Raw genomic sequence first — 17,619 nt, 5'->3', positions numbered from 1 at the left:
TTGGAATGCGAAGATATATATGGTTTGTTAAAGATCTTGCCAACTTTTGTAAAGTTATAAAATGTCATACTTGCACAGATTAGGAGAATAGAATACTACTACTTCCGTACCTTAGAACGAATATGAGATTCGGATTTGTTTGATAAACAATACCGCACCGCTGAAAGACACGGGCGATTAGTAAAAATAGTCTGAAATAAAAAATATATAAGCAATGTTATATTAATTAAAACATTACAATTACCTAGAATTGAACAAAGACAAAATGGGATCATTATCTCGAGAGAAATAGCTGCCATCAGAGGTTCCAACATGGATTGCACATATTTGTTACTAATGACCTACAGCGCCCTCCTTTGCTAGCACTAGTTGTACCGCCTCCAATACATTAGCCACCATATAGTCAGGTTTCCTAAGATCATCTTCAATAGCAAAGTCAACGTGACTGCTAACACCCGTACCATAGGCCATGCTTGAATCGGATGAGTAAACTCCTGTGTTCACCAAGATTGATTTACAATTTTCTGCTGAATCTAGTAGTTCTTCTTCATTGATCTCATCAGCAGATGTTCCATTTTCTATGTGTGCCGGGGCTCCGAGCATCATTTTACTCCTCTTACCTGCAAGAGCAACGACTCTGAATCATTATATGCTCATCTGGCAATTCTTACCGGATATTTACCAAATGCAGCAGAATTATTGCCATTGAGTTGATCAACAAATCATCAAAAAGATGCCAAGAGAAAGCATAAAACTAATTAGATAGCTGCTGAATTTCTTTACTTGCGCTTGACAGTATTTCATCAATTGATTACACACTCAAGATTAAGCGTATAAACAGCAATGCATATGCCATTTTATAAAATATTTTGCTCAATTTGGAATTGAACTTCATATCAATTACAATAAGATAATTAAAAATGTTTACAAAAAATTTAACAGGTACACATATGACAACTGTTACTTCTCAATGCTGAACTAACGGCTGCCGTAGAGCATCAACTAAATAGCGTGCAGTGAATCCACTTCATTCATATTTTGCTAGTCTTGACCCACTTTACATCTAGGTAAAGAATTAGGCTGTCAGAGTATTTGCGTGTGTAAGTTCAGTTTTCTTACCTATAGATGTCACCTCTGCCTGTCGCTGCTTGCTCTTTAGGTATCTTGAATATAAATTGGCACCATATATGTCTGTGTCAGGATTGTCTCTAAAAATACGACGACGACGCGTATTAGCAACAATTGTTATTAAAGAAGGCAATTGAAATGAAGCTCCTAAATCGAAGCTGTCATTCACTGCAACAGACGAATTAACCGAAGCGCAAGGATAGTTCGTACTTCTTTACAGCTTAACAGTTTCCGTCATCTTCAACTTGGTTCAGCAAAGTGAAAACAAAGCTGGCCTTTGATTAGCAAACTTATTATTAGTGAGTGCAATATTTACTTGATTTCTTCCAGTAAATATTGCACTCACTAAGTTTTTTTGTTACGCCCATCTTTATATGAGCCATATGATGGGCGTAACAAAAAACAATACCGGACCATATGAGGGAAAAATGTCAATGATTTAGATTTTCCGCGTTCGACTTACTCGGATAGTCAGTCCTTACATATTTTGGTTGCTTCTGCTCAGTAGTGCTAACTTTAGAAACTTTAATTTGGTTGTTACCTAACCACCATTTTAGGAATGTTGAAAATTAAAAATCTGTTTTCCAATTATTTATTTAAACTTTTAAATATAACAAAGTTAAAAGCCATCAGTGCATAGTTCAATGTTGAGAGGCAAGTATGATTTTTTAACATTTAAAAGGATTAAGAGGATAAGTTTTTTGTGAACAAGGTCCCTCAGTGTGGTGATAGAACACCCCTTCCACAAACCATGTAAGTAGATAAAGTAAATGCTCTCACAGCAACTAGCAGAAGTAGTCAGTCGACTTTCAAGTAAATTGAGGATGCGAGGGAGTAGTAAGGTATAACTACTAGTTTTAGCTGACCTAGTCGACTACTAGCCTCTTAGAGAATTTTATATTAATTCTAGAGACCGATACAAAAGCAATGTTACTTGACAAAGAATGAATGAGGCATGAACTTACCCCACACAGTATAGCTTTGATATGGTTTTCTTTAGACCTATAGACTTGGCGTGTTCGTTGAGACAATACTCGGCGTGATGGTACGTTATGGGACTAGGTTTTCCTATTAGGGCCGTGTATTTGAGATCTTTTCCAGACAATTTCTGTGATATATCAAAATCATAATTAGAGTAGATAGTACAAGTACAAGTTACCTAACAAAGATGTTTCACACTTTTTGGGTGATCTGAATTCTGGCAAAATTTATCCAATTATCAGCGGGTGAACACATTTCTCAGATGACCTTTGCAAATGTGAGTTGGATTAGAAGTTTATCCCATTTATTTCTACGCGCTGCACATTGGAAGCCTATACGAGTAGTATTGTATGATTTGTATTGTATGTGTATTGTATTTGTATTGTATGATTTCATGGCTACATGTGGCACTGAAAAGCCTCAATTTTTTAACATCCGCAACAAAAAGGTAGACATACCATGTTGCGTTGTGCTTTGTGGCAGAATGAATAATTTAAATGACGAATTCATAGTTTGAACTTTATAAAAATAACAAGGTTATAAAACTATGACATTGTTAAATAAAGCTAAAGAATTTCTAGAATAAAATATCTTATAGGTTTGTCTGTTCAATAATCCATCATAAGTCTATTCGACATCAGTGTTACACCAAGAGAACAACAATAATATAACTTTATTTCGTTTACATGTATTTCATAATCTTAATCATATAACCAAGAAAGCAACAAATGATTAGAACTAAACTAATGAGGGTGCATGGCTAGAGGCTATATACAGCGAGTCAAGTATAGACGGCAAGTGAATAAAGCAAGTGTTACAAACCCACTGATCAACCCTAACCAGTGAACCTCATCATCGCTTTGTCACCATTAGCTAACTATATACATGGTAATTCAATGTTTGTTATTGAGGCTGAGACAGTCGAAACTCAGTTTTGACACAATTCAAGTTGCAGTTTTCCGTTTGATAACCAGATCAGAATTTTAAAATATTCATTAATAGTTTTGCTCACGTGAAAATGCATCAAAATTATTTCTACCCTCTTCTGATTCGAGCTCAGCTCAAAAGTTATCTTTTTCACAGCCAATGGACATACTTCATCATACATACAATATATTGTTGTTAAGGTCTGCAGCTCTTTTTATTCAATTTGATTTTGAATGGTGTAAACTGTTGAAGAAAGAAATTAGAGCAATATATCAAAGGGTTTAAAATTACCGTAGATATGATACTATATGATAGCTAATAGTCACACTATATGACAGCTAATAGTCACACTATATGACAGCTAACAGTCACACTATATGATAGCTAACAGTCAGACTATATAACAGCTAATAGTCAGACTACATAACAGCTAATAGTCACACTATATGATAATTAACAGTCACACTATATGATAGCTAACAGTCAGACTATATGATAGCTAACAGTCACACTATATGATAGCTAACAGTCACACTATATGATAGCTAACAGTCACACTATATGATAGCTAATAGTCACACTATATGATAGCTAATAGTCACACTATATGATAGCTAATAGTCACACTATATGGTAGCTAACAGTCACACTATATGATAGCTAACAGTCGCACTATATGATAGCTAACAGCCGCACTATATTACAGCTAATAGTCACACTATATGATAATTAACAGTCACACTATATGGTAGCTAACAGTCACACTATATGATAGCTAACAGTCAGACTATATAACTAATAGTCACACTATATGGTAGCTAACAGTCACACTATATGGTAGCTAATAGTCACACTATATGATAACTAACAGTCACACTATATGATAGCTAACAGTCACACTATATGGTAGCTAACAGTCACACTATATGATAGCTAACAGTCGCACTATATGATAGCTAACAGCCGCACTATATTACAGCTAATAGTGACACTATATGATAATTAACAGTCACACTATATGGTAGCTAACAGTCACACTATATGATAGCTAACAGTCAGACTATATAACTAATAGTCACACTATATGGTAGCTAACAGTCACACTATATGGTAGCTAATAGTCACACTATATGATAACTAACAGTCACACTATATGATAGCTAACAGTCACACTATATGGTAGCTAACAGTCACACTATATAACAGCTAACAGTCACACTATATAACAGCTAATAGTCACACTATATGATAGCTAATAGTCACACTATATGATAGCTAACAGCCGCACTATATTACAGCTAATAGTCACACTATATGATAATTAACAGTCACACTATATGGTAGCTAACAGTCACACTATATGATAGCTAACAGTCAGACTATATAACTAATAGTCACACTATATGGTAGCTAACAGTCACACTATATGGTAGCTAATAGTCACACTATATGATAACTAACAGTCACACTATATGATAGCTAACAGTCACACTATATGGTAGCTAACGGTCACACTATATAACAGCTAACAGTCACACTATATAACAGCTAATAGTCACACTATATGATAGCTAATAGTCACACTATATGATAGCTAACAGTCGCACTATATAACAGCTAATAGTCGCACTATATGATAGCTAATAGTCACACTATATGATAGCTAACAGTCACACTATATGGTAGCCAATAGTCACACTATATGATAACTAACAGTCACACTATATGATAACTAACAGTCACACTATATGATAACTAACAGTCACACTATATGATAGCTAACAGTCACACTATATGATAGCTAATAGTCACACTATATGATAGCTAATAGTCACACTGTATGATAGCTAACAGTCAGACTATATGATAGCTAACAGTCATATTACCGTATATGATAGCTAATAGTATACACTATTAACACTACATGTATATCATAGCTAACAGTAACATTATATAATATTTAATGTAATGAGCTGTGGCACTATTAACAGAACAATAAGCAGTTATAAACAATTTGACAAGTTTACAAAATTTCATTGTTTTGAATAATTATAAGTTTATGAGTTGTAAAAAATTCATACTTTGTGCAATGTTCGCAACTAGAGTTCACAAGTCGAACTTAAAGGTTGACTTGAAACAAAATTCACATTACAGTTATTTGGTATCAAAAAGTTCACCATGTCTTACTCTGTTGTGTTGTAGGTGCAAAATATATGAAAATGTGATTAAAGGCTCTTGAAAGCTCAAAAACGAACAGTTAATCGCAGCCATCACGAAAACACCATAGTTTGGAATATTTTTATAATGACGACATACCCAAACATTGTGGTTATTGTTTTAACACGTGACGTCGTCACGTGAAACTAAAGGCCAATAAAAGGCTCAATATAAACGTCTCGTAACAATAGTTTATGACAAACACTTCGGGTTCTATAGGAAAGACTGTATCAAAAATAGACGCTCACTACTTTACAGTTTCGGCTTGGTCTAATCATCTAGTCGTAATCTGATCATGTGACCCATACTTTCTGCCAAATAGCGCGAACAATTTCTGCAGCCTTTTCGACTATCACAGGTGACCAACAGGATCGTCATGTTTATCAAAGGATGATATGCACTCCTTCGAGCTAAGGTTTAAAAATTAAACGAATTTTTACAGTAGGTTTTGAGATATCAGCGCTCAAAGTGACAGCATTACAATGATGATGGTATAGATGTGTAAGCACAATTGACATGGTGTTATTGAATGCGTGAAGTATATTTGTGAAAATATTTCGACGAATGAGGTTGCATGAAAGTGTAAACAGAAGCCTTTGTGTTCAACTATGTCCCATTGAAGCTGTTTTGGAAAGGGATTCCTATCTACAGCGTTTTCGTAATGGCTGCAATTAACTGTTCGCTTTTGAGCTTTTAAGAGCTTGTAATCACATTTCCACATATTTTGCAGCTATAACACAGCAGAGTAAGACATGGTGAACTTTTTGATACCAAATAACTGTAACGCGAACTTTGTTGCGAGTCAACATTTAAGGATTCTGATTGGCTATCAGAGACTGAATGTAAACATGCTATACAACAGAACTGTTGATGAGTTGTCTAAAGAAGAGCCACTTGATTGGACAGGCATTAAACTTACATGCTGATAAGCTTGGTTAAAAACAAGTATATTACTGATGCTGTTTCAAGGAATAAACTTATACAGTAAGTTTCAATGTTTATTATAAACAAGCTGAATGATAGCCGCAGCCATTATTCATCTAGTTTATTTGAACTATCATAATTATTGATATAATCATTTAAAACTGGTTTCCCATCATCTGCATTACTCTGATAGGGTGGGGCAACAATTTGGAATCTTAAGGAATGGAGTAAATAACTCCAAACTCACCTTATATAAATGCTCTAAGCAGAAGAGAAAGCAGCCATGTCCAAACCTACAATGGAAAATGAGGAATTATGAAGTTGCATTAAACAAAGTTTTGTTTTTAGGGATATCGATAATTCCCACACATTGTTGAGTTCTGTTCGATAGTGATCGCTCAAGTCGAGCTCTAAGGGGTGCTATAAAGTGTGAGTCGAACCACTCGAACTCAAGATTTTGGACTTGAATCAACTCAAGATAAAACCATATGGCTAGCACACAAAATATAACAATACATATACAATTGTGAAAAATATTCCAGTCTGGTATTCTAGAAAAAAGGACAGACTCAAATGAGTTTGTAGCTTTTAAAAGCTTAAATTAACTTTAGCTTATTGATCTTAGCAAAACGCCTGCTACTGAGCATCCTGCTCAAGCATTGAATAAGCACCTTAGTTGAGCCTTTCTCTTCACACACGCATGACTGAATAGGAGAAATACAGAATGCTATGAGGCTCATCAGCTCGTATCAGGGAACTATACTGCTTATTACTGTGGTCGTATTTCAATATACAGAACTAGTCTGTTTCGATATTTGCTTTTTATGTTGAATTTGAAAGTCTCCGCAATTTGGAACAGATTTTTCTAAGAATACAGAAGGATAGTGCACTAGAAGAAGTTCTGATAGCCAAATAATTTTCCTTGCTTATCACCGTCAGCATCTTCAGTTTCTCAATTCCAACTTTGAATACTGTACACGAGTTTCACTCTCTTCCTCTTAACAATTACTAGATGCCTTTAGAAACTTTTAAAAGAATCAATCCAAATTTCTCGACATTTTTTATTTGCTGTTCTAACCATAAAAATAGCATTACCTTCTTTCCTTTTCACAACTACCACCAATCAAGCTAGTCTTTCTGTGATTAATGATTATGTTTTAAAGCAAGGTATGAAATACTGTGTAATATTTTTTTGGCCCTGTAGAACTAAACTACATAAAGGAAACCTGCGTACATATGTACGCATTCACTAAACTGCTGTTCTGAGAAAATTTGAACATTATATGTTAAAAACTACTTCATATGTCAAGACAACCATTTGCTCAAATTTATGGTATAGCAGATAAATATTATATTGGCATTTGTGTGATTCCGACGTGATTCGACAGCACATTAACCGCAAAATTTTAATTTCGAGAGACATTTTCGTTGATATTGCATGGCGAGGAAAATGCCCATAACAGGGGCCAGAAAAACTTCATGTTCCACACCGTAAGGCAAAAAAAACTATAAAATAGGTATGCCATGATGCAAGGGTACTTTCAATTACCTCTGGTTATAGAGCTAGAGGAACACTTGACAAGATGGGCTTCTCTGTAATAGGTACAAAGCTATAGAAATCAGGATCCCTTGCAAATAAATCTCTTGACATTTTGTGTCATGTTTTAAATGCCATCGCTAAAGAGTTAACCATTAATGGATTATCTAGTGAGAAGTTGAGCTATAGAACCATTGACTTCTGTCAGTTCAGCTGTCATTTGTATTCATCCATACGGCTTGCTATGCAATAATAGTTTTTGAACTTGAACCGCCTCTGGCATAGGCAAACTAGTTTCAACCAGTTCTCACCGGTAGCGGCCAATTGCTAGGCTACCAGCTAAATATAAACAAACGGCGGTGTCCCATGCAAGCCAACAAACGTGCGTGATATGGACTACACGCATCATTCAGCGACCCACCTGGGCATGCATGCCTCAGCCATCCAGACCATGTCCATGTTGCACGCTAACACGGGGATGTGAGTCTCGGGAACGGTGCTAGGAGCATGATCAGGTTTACCACCGGTCATCAACAGATCCACAATTAGCTGCAAATTTGTCTCCCAACGAACTGGCTCTCCGAAAAGGATAACAGCTTCTATCTCAGGGAAATATTCTTCGTCAATCCCTTCCTTTTTTACAAAAAATACATGCCAAGCTATGTCACGCCTCTGCAGTTTAGAGAGGGAATACAAACTTGGAAAGTGTCCAACATTAAGGTCAGCGCTGTAATTCATTGGGAACTTCTATTCAGCAATCAAGCTTCATTACAGTGTTCCTGTAGTCAATCGAACATTCCAATAATGCTGCTATTGATTGCATTAGCAATGCGTTGACCTCCACGTAACAAGCATTACATGACAAGCGCCACCTTCTATCTGAGACCAGGCAACATAAGTTATACAACAGGTAAAATTTCCAAGTACAAGAAATTTTTATCAAACTGATGTCTCACCTCAAAAGGACAGAGATTATGTGCAGGTTAACTCGCTAGTCAATGCATGCTGGTCAACGATAGGGTCTTTATACCGTGTAATAATTCTTAAGCTGTCATTGGCCTTAGAAAAGTGTTGGTGTGAACACCAAGGGCAGTTAGGCTTACCTCTTCATGCCCTCGATTATGGTGGTCAACCATGTCCAGCTGGGGATAACACCGACGCAGATTATCAACTGTCACCACTTTCTGAAAACCAAGATTCTGGGCAATCTCCCTCACTGGTCCTTGGCCGGAGACTAAAACCGTTTTGTTCTGAAACTGTTGAAACATCTTCAGAGGAGAGTGAGACATGACCATCTGCTCTTGGTGAATCTGCAGTGAAAGGTTATCAACAGTTGTTCAACTGGAGGTAGGCAGCATCCTGTTAGCGAGTTATCCTTTTTCACATACTGTAAATTACGGTGTTGAAGTCAAAAATTTGACACCAAAGACCATGACACGAATGCTAGTAAAATTCAACTTCAAAAAGCCGTCGCGAATCAAAATTACATGATATAACATAAAGGGACTTATTTATAAAATTGCCATCGCTAGGAGTCTCTCCTGGGATAACACGTTTTTTCTGAGTATTTACCCTCAAGCCCACACTTCGGTAGTTCATTCGACACATCCACTATCGTCCTTCCATCCTTTTTCTTGTACAGTACATGAATCACGATTTTTAACATAAATTTGTTTTGTGGCAAGGCTTTTTTGATAAAAACATACATATTATTAAAGGTGGCAGTTTTGTTCTACTGGCGAAGCAGGCCGATACGATAGTGAAGTATTGTTTTTCGTGCCTTGTGGTCTTCACTAAAACTGTCGTCTCTCAGTATAATGTGTTAATTGTTGTACGTATTGCCAACGACACAAAAACATGGCCATTTTTGTTGATGGTGTTTTAGAACGCCATTTCCTCACCTACGCATCGCCTGCCTCTGATGCTGACTGAACTATTAGTGATGGAACCGTGTAAGCCAGAGAAGAGGGTTGACTTCTAAGGCAGTTACATGTCAAAACCAGGATCTTTAAACTAAACTTCAGACCCCAACTAATACACCAGGTCGACAGTATAGAGTACTCGGAAACTGAGAAAAGGTTTATGGCCTTGGCTCACAAGGTCATAAATGTTGACTTGACAGCTTTGCTCTCATTTGCAATCCCAAATAATTACCGCAATCGGTTTCTCTTTGAAATGGCATGACCATACAGGATGTACTAGAAACTCAAGACAGACTTACGTAGCTAATGGGGCAACGGAATGTGTTGAAATAAGTACTTTAGATTAGACAAGAACAAGAACAGCAGCCTACCAGTTCAAGAGATACTTAAAGCAAATGGTATAACTACTGAGATGTGAAACTATCTGGGCATCGCCATAAAAAAGTTCCAATAGCTGCAACTAAGCATTTGTAGATCTACAGGTCTGAGCTGTTCATGAATCAATAGTACTATGGAGATGTTTGATATTTACATAGAATATTGACGCTTGAATGGCACATTGATTGTAAATGCAATACGATATAACCCAGACTCCTGAGAATATTAGTTGTTATTCGAATCCGGCTGTTAGTTTATCATCAACAGACCCTATTTACTGTGACTGAAGCTATGCGGCTGATGCAATATCTGCAATACATTACAAATTGGATGATGAAATGTCATCTACCAGCATTGCCGTGACGGGGCAATATTGTCATTGAAGCATGCCCTACGGCCAACACAGAACCGCTTATATAAATATACCTTGACTCCAATACGTTCTGACAATTGTTCCGCTTTTTTGCTTCGCAGCGTGTTTCCAGCGTTGGTTACAAAAACTGTTGGTACTTTGAAGTTGCCTTTTTTGTCTAAAAGGAGTTTCAGGGCTTCTGATGAGTGAGAGAAAACCTCCTTGCCTCTCACAAAGACACCATCAATATCGAACATGAATCCAAATCGATTCGAGTGCTGAGAAAAGATAAAAGTAACTAAATAAAATCAAGCGCATCAAGAACATCCATTGCAACTGTAATATCAAATGATTATTTCATGAGCTCATTTGGCTAGAAGAAATTAGGGCAGCTATTGTTTGAGGTTGACATGCTTATATTTAAATAACAAAACTTTTATCAGTCAATTCTTTCTCATCACACCTAACAAGATAGCAGGCCAGACTGAGCAGTAATAAAAGTCACCAATGTCAGTCATAAGGAAACAACTAAAATATGTTAATGTCTCAGCAGAAGAGAGCAAGGCTAATCTTTTAACAATGTTGTATAAAGCATCGAATCGCAAAGATATAGTAGAGAAATAGCAGTGCTGCTATTTTAATCAACAGTTGCAGCAGTCTATCATACAATGGACTTCACACATTACTTACCAAGGACGAATAATAGCAAGCGAATCTATTAAATGTTTCACTCAAACTTCGCAGGCTACCAAAATGGCATTACTATTATGCAGTGCATAATTTATTACTATACCTTCTTTGCAGTATTTTGTCCTCGTGTAGCAGAGCTCTTTGGTTGTTGTGTTGAGAATTCTTCATTTCTTTGATGAGAGTTAATTCGAAGTTGTCGGCTATATTTTAGACAGCTATTCCTAAATACTGAGTGCATTCTATTAGAATAAAAACCTTTGAAAATATCCTTGGATGAAACCACGATACCATAAAAAATTAGCTTGTAAAAATATGTAACAAATAAACGAACAACTGTCAAAGAGCACTCTCGAAGTGGTTTAATTGTATTTTTAGACTTTAATTACGCAGTTCAATACTAAATACAGTTGTTCTGTGCCCCTAATGACGGCAGATTTAGCTTTAGAAATGTTGTACGATGTCTTTAATAAACGATGCACAAACTTGTAGAACAGATTTCGTCAGCTAACAGCGTCATGCGACGTGCCGATGAAGTACCCTTCTCCAGTACATACTCTGAAAGTATTTAGCTTATTTGCCTTTTCTGTAAATGTACTAGAGCATTCTTTCTTGCCTCGAAATGATTGGACAAATATGACACACCTTCATGGACTAATAAATTGATTGGTTCCTCCTACTCTGATCTGCTGAAAGGTTAACCAAATCCGCTAAAGAGCAGCAAAAGTATCATGCGGTATTAATGCGGACCTAACAAAAAAAAGAAATGATGTGCGCTAAAATGATGCCTTTTCCGGGTTAACGTAAATTCTGCAGAAACAATACTTCTCTTTTTAGTTATAATCAAAGCTGCTTTTAGTTTTTAGAAAAAATATTTATAGTTTTTTATAAATAACATGTTTTAAAAAACTATTTTGCGCTAAAAAATCATGTTGCTACGTTGCTAACGTAAGCGGTGAATTATCCTCGTCATTCAAAGAGGAAGGAAAGTCCACGGAGGCGTACTTCGTGGTTTCACCCTCTGATCATTCTCATGAAGATTTTGGTACGTATGTAAACGGGCTTTAGTAATTAGTAAAACAGTGGATTATTTTTACACAAAAACTCAGCTCAAAGTGTATCTCGTGGTTGTTTCTGAATTCAAAATTATTGCAATCAAAGTATTGATATAAAATTCTGTCTGATAGTTAATTTTGTTCCTCTTGAATTGATCTTTCTGTGATTATATATTATAGTGGTATTACTAATAAGGTGTTAGTGTAAACTCAACTAAGTACCACTCAGCTATTTGGCTATTTGACGCTTTATAGCTATATAACGGACTTCAAGGTTTATGTTAGCGAACCATTGTTTAAAAAGCTGAAGTAATTCATGGAACGTTTCAGTAGAATCATTATTACTTCGGTTGGCTTTCTGTAAAGTTGGTAATCTACTACTAGGTTATGCTAAATCTACATGGAGTAATTATGTGGTACGTATCTACAATTATTGATCAATGTTGAAGGAGTTGTCTCTCATTTATTCACTCAATTTCTCGATATCCGGAACAATTTCTGCGGATTACATTTTTCGCCATCTTTCTTCTACATATAAGGTGCTTTCTGTCTTCAATCATTGCAAGCTGCTACTTCGTCGACTAATCGATTTTTTTCGTTGTTAGTTCTACTAAAGGTATACCACCGTATCATAAGGTTTTCATTCATGTGTGCTGTGTGTACATCATTAAAATATCATTTGTACATCTAGACGTGCTTATGGTATTGAAGCCCAAAGAGTATTCATGTCGCGTTCAACTAGTTTTGCTAGATATGGTTGTAATTCGTATTTCATCATTTTTCTATTTTGACTCTGTTTCACGTTTCAGGAATAACCTCGGTCCGAGCGCTCATCGTTTTTCGCCCTTTCCGTTAGCTAGGCTATCATCTAGCCTTGTTGTTTCTCGAACCAATCACTGTTGTTCGTTCACACCACATATTTTAATTTAAATCTCCTTCAACGCTTCATCAGTTTTATTGTGTGACAAGTAATTGTTTTTTATTAATATTGGCGGTGTTTTAAAATACGATTTTTGCGGTGTATAGAGCCAGTAGCCTTGTTTACACCTAACAAGTTTGCTTTCCTTTACCAAATGTTGTAGGTGAAATAGTCATAATTTATGCGGCGTTATAATTCAGTGGCGTATTATACTTATGTGGCGTGTCAAGCTTGCCATTTTGGTAAAACAAATCTTCGATGTGACTTCATTACAGAATTATTTGCTTGTTCTTAGGGAAGTATTTTTGCGACATATTTAGTTTTTATCAGGAAGTTGGTAGTTTTTGTGCTAGATCCTAAAATTAAAGTTAAATTTTTAATCAAAACAAGATTTTGCACTGATAGACATTTCTTTTTACCTTAGAAGTTACCACACACTTGCTTTTGATAGCCTCATTGTTCGTTACATATCACATGCACATGGTAGTTCTATAGCACATGCTAGCATCTCATAATGCTAGCACAAACAATATGAGTTGGCTTGAAGGGAAGCATTAGCCTTACTAATACTTGAATCGGTGTTTTTTTAGTGGCTTTTAGCGAGCATTTGCTACCAATATTGGTGTTTTAGCAACGCTTGCCAGAAGCAAAAGGGAGTTATCGTTACAACTAGTTGTGCAATTAGTACAGTAGACGCTACTACAATGTAACTAGTCCATTTGGAGAACGTCTCATTATAGGGATTTTATGTTGTACGATTAGTGCAATACATGTAAATTGATTAATCTATTCCAAGATCATTCCAAACTCACCCCTTTGGGTCTTAGAAAAAACTAAACCCCAATTTTTAATTTAACCGCTATACAGTAACTATGGTATTATCATTTGTGTTGGCGTCTTTCCCCAATTTTTTTATATCGCTTTCATTTGGTTTAGAGTTCATAATTAAGATTATTTTACATTAAGGGGAACACACGCCTTCAATGTCAATTTGAAAGTATTTTCACTTTTTCTAGACTGCAAGGTCTATGCTGCAAAGAAAAAATAAAAATAGCACATATGCTTAAAAAGGAAAACTATACAGTCAAACTCAAACTATAACTTTTGTCAATTTTAATTTGAAAACGTCTTGGTCGTCACATCACTTGAAACAACAAACAAATCTCAAGTGATACAAAAATCTCTTTATTCTCTGATAACAAATTTTTAAACTTTACATTAATAAGAAACATTTAAAGGTTTACTCTCAACAAAATTCACATCACAGTTATTTGGTATCAAAAGATTCACTATGTCTTACTCTGCTGTGTTGTAGGTGCAAAATATGTGGAAATGTGATAACAAGCTCTTGAAAGCTAAAAAACGAACATTTAATCGCAGCCACACGAGACCGCCGTAGTAGTTGAATTTGCTTTCCAAAACAGTTCAAATGGGATGTAGTTGTTACAGAATGGTTTCTGTTTACACTTTCATGCAACCTCATTCGTCGAAATATTTTCACAAATATACTTCACCCATTCAATAAAACCATGTCTATTGTTCTTGCGTGTCTATTTTATCGTCATTTTAATGCTGTCACTTTTAGCACTGATATCTTATAACTTACCGTAAAAAATCGTTAAGCTTTTCAACCTTAGCTCGAAGGAGTACATATCATTGTCTGATAATCATGACGAGCCTGTTGGTCACCTGTGATAATCGAAAAGTGCTGCAAAACTTATTTGCGAAGTATTGGGTCACGTGATCAAATTACAACTTGACGATTGAATAATGCCGAAACAAAACTGTAAAGTAGCGACAAAACGATAACCAAGCTGTAATGACTACGTCAGATGAATAAATAGATTCCAATCTACAGCGGCTTTTCGTTTTTGAGCTTTTAAGGGCTTGTAATCACATTTCCACGTATTTGGCACCTACAACACAACAGAGTAAGACATGGTGAATCTTTTGATACCAAATATTTGTAATGGGAATTTTATTGCAAGTCAACCTTTAACTTTTCGTAGTTTATAGGCTTCGTTAGTACCATCATCGGCAACATATTTTTGTCAACGACTTTTCTAAAGGCTTGGTGAAATTTGATTTTTACCAAACATCCGCTTAGCGATCGCCCTTCGGAGGCAAGGAGAAGTGAGGTAACCTTCGCATAAACTTCAAGAAAAATTGGCAAAATTGATCTTGGTTAAAACGCTCAGAGAAAAAAGATGTCTTTTCTTCTGAGCATTTCAACAGTGATCAAGTTTTGCCGATTTTAATATAAAAAACGTCCCGGCAATAACATTACCTCAAACAACAAACCAATCTCAAGTGATAGAAAAATCTATACTTTTTGATGAATATTTTTTTAACTTTATATTAGAGGCATTTAATTTGAAACAAGCCATTTATGCTTTTGATTTATATTGTAGTTTGTATATGTACATATATCTACTAATAAATAAATGAATACATGGATTTGTGACAGTGCTCTGATAACTTGAACGCTCTGATAACTCGAACACTTTCGCTCGGTCCCGTGAAGTTTGAGTTATCCATGTTTGACTGTATTTGGCACCTGCAACACAGCAGAGTAAAACGTGATGTAATAGAGGTGTAATGTAGGTAGACCGACACAACATCTGCACCAATCGACTGCCTTTAGATATTTCGGAATACAGCGCACCCCCGTCACACAACATCAGTTCATTCCGGCGTTAACATCATAACAGTTATAAAAAACCATGGTTTTAATGAAAAAACTAAATAAACCAGGTTTTTTTAGTTTTAACCGGTTTTTATGGTTTATATAATTTGGCCAAGGTTTTTGCAACTTGAAGTCTAATTAACTTACTATGGCTGCATGATTGAATATTGAACATACATATATGTGGAATCATCTCTTAGAAATGGTACTGTTGGATTTGTTATGAGAAATAAGAAAGAAACGGAAATTTTAGAATGAACCTTTAATCAAACATGAATCAAGAAATACAGAACAGAAATATTATCGCATAAAGTGAATGTATTACATACAGCTCTATGTATAAGTAAGAATTTTAATCCCAATGATTGTGTGGTAGTGAAGAGCGGAGCATAATATTCTACAACTGCTAAAATTGAAGCAAAAAATTTGTAAATCCGTAAGGGTATTAGTAGATACAATATGTGACTGAATATGTACTTGGGTATTGGTCATGCGATAAATACAAGTTTCCCAGGCTACTCTGTACCCAGTCTGTGTCCCACTTTTGAATGGACAAACCGAAATGTTGAGAATATCCACTCAACGCTAGCACTAGATTCGATTTTTCGAAACACAAAAAACTTGATAAACTGATGTCTAACAATTCAACTACTTTGGCTTGCGCCCACTAAATGAAATATTAGTTTGTAAACCTAAAGGCGTTGCTCAAAAGGATTCTATTGTTTTAATTTCTAATTATAAGCAATCCTTTTGCTGGCCAGACTTTAGCTAATTTTTATGCATTATTAGAGACGATGATGTGATTAGTATATTTCACCAGTAAAGAGATCATTATGTCATTTGACAAAACCAATTGAAAATGAAATTCACTAATTCATTGTTGCACTAGAATTTCATGTAGCCGCAACCTGAGCTCTGCCGCCATCTTACCACTATGTGCTAAATGGACTTCCACAGCTGATGATTACATAGAATTGCATTTTTATTAGGCAGGAACCACTAGGAGCTTAAAATATCATGTGTTTCACTAATAATGAATTAACCAATAATGGAAAACCATACAAACCCTTTTTGTTGGTTTAAACTGAGCCAAATTTCTTATAGAGTGGTTCTTATAGAGAAACCTATAGTAATTATCTAATGCAGATACCCATTGGTAAATAAACATCAAAATTTTAAACACATACTGTACCTACTAAAAATCAGTAACAAAATAGTATATCAACCTTATTAACTATAGTTAACTTATAGTTAATTTAGTAACTGTTGCAATAGTAGGGGAAGGTGGGGGAGGTTGAGCCACATTTTCTATTTTTTAAGTTAATTTTTAAACTATTGAAACTATTCTCACAAAAATTTGAGATTAATGTACCCCACAATGTTTAGCAGCAGTGCGTCAAAGAAAAAACCTGTAAAATAATGTTTTTGGTTTTTACAATGATTTTAGTAAAGGTCTTCCCCTGGCTCTACCTGCCCCACACTTGGGGCAGGTAGAGCCATTCAATAATTTGTTATGGGGCAGGTCGAGCCACTCATATAAATGTAACCAAACAGCCGCAAACTTTAAATGATCCTAGAGAAGAACCTTATGCTGTCAATACAACAAGGTTGCTTACTACTAACATATTATTTTGGTAAATATTTTTAAAATATTGATAAAAAACTATTGTTACAGGATTAAAATATAATTTGTGTTAGAACTAGACTAAAATATTGCTATGTAATCACTTAACAAATGTTTGTTCGGAACTTTGCAATCAGTCATTTCTTGAACATTGAAGCCACTAATATCTACTGAAAACATAACCTTGCTCACTAATCGACTGGTTCTACCAACTCTAATAGGATTACCCAAGTCCATAACAATATTCTCTTTTCCAATGTTCTCATCTATGTCCTGTTTCTC

General features: G+C 35.5%; 2 protein-coding genes across 3 annotated transcripts in view; one reads left to right on the top strand and one right to left on the bottom strand.

Annotated features, from left to right (window-relative positions):
• LOC137392120 (haloacid dehalogenase-like hydrolase domain-containing 5) lies at positions 1-11,630 on the bottom strand. Its single transcript, XM_068078747.1, has 8 exons — positions 11,160-11,630; positions 10,441-10,644; positions 8,818-9,024; positions 8,136-8,347; positions 6,425-6,470; positions 2,094-2,236; positions 1,120-1,208; positions 1-620 (listed from the first exon to the last, which is right to left on the bottom strand). Exons 1-8 carry the CDS (start codon positions 11,292-11,294, stop codon positions 334-336), a joined length of 1,323 nt encoding a protein of 440 aa, XP_067934848.1. The 5' UTR covers positions 11,295-11,630; the 3' UTR covers positions 1-333.
• Positions 11,631-11,950: 320 nt separating this feature from the next.
• The window catches only part of LOC137391312 (ubiquitin-like modifier-activating enzyme 1), a 29,025-nt gene continuing 23,356 nt past the window's right edge, over positions 11,951-17,619 (top strand). Inside the window, exon 1 of one of the 2 annotated variants that reach the window (XM_068077741.1) lies at positions 11,951-12,098. The gene's annotated coding sequence lies outside the window, so the exon portion shown is untranslated. Of the gene's footprint in view, positions 12,099-12,641; positions 12,725-17,619 lie in introns of those variants that run through there. The other variant, XM_068077742.1, reaches the window with a different exon arrangement.

This window comes from Watersipora subatra, chromosome 3 (genome assembly GCF_963576615.1).
Source record: "Watersipora subatra chromosome 3, tzWatSuba1.1, whole genome shotgun sequence".
Lineage (NCBI taxonomy): Eukaryota > Metazoa > Bryozoa > Gymnolaemata > Cheilostomatida > Watersiporidae > Watersipora > Watersipora subatra.
The sequence above is the reverse complement of the archived record's forward strand: the minus strand, read 5'-3'. Positions and strand labels throughout refer to the sequence as shown.

Bases quoted from the DNA above. Each gene is read 5' to 3' on its own strand.
- LOC137392120 (XM_068078747.1), bottom strand. From the start codon at position 11,294: ATGCACTCAGTATTTAGGAATAGCTGTCTAAAATATAGCCGACAACTT. The intron at 6,471-8,135 runs GTGGGTCGCTGA...TTTCCATTGTAG, and splicing joins GCTGAGGCATGCATGCCCAG to GTTTGGACATGGCTGCTTTC. The intron at 2,237-6,424 runs GTGAGTTTGGAG...GATATATCACAG, and splicing joins GCTTAGAGCATTTATATAAG to AAATTGTCTGGAAAAGATCT.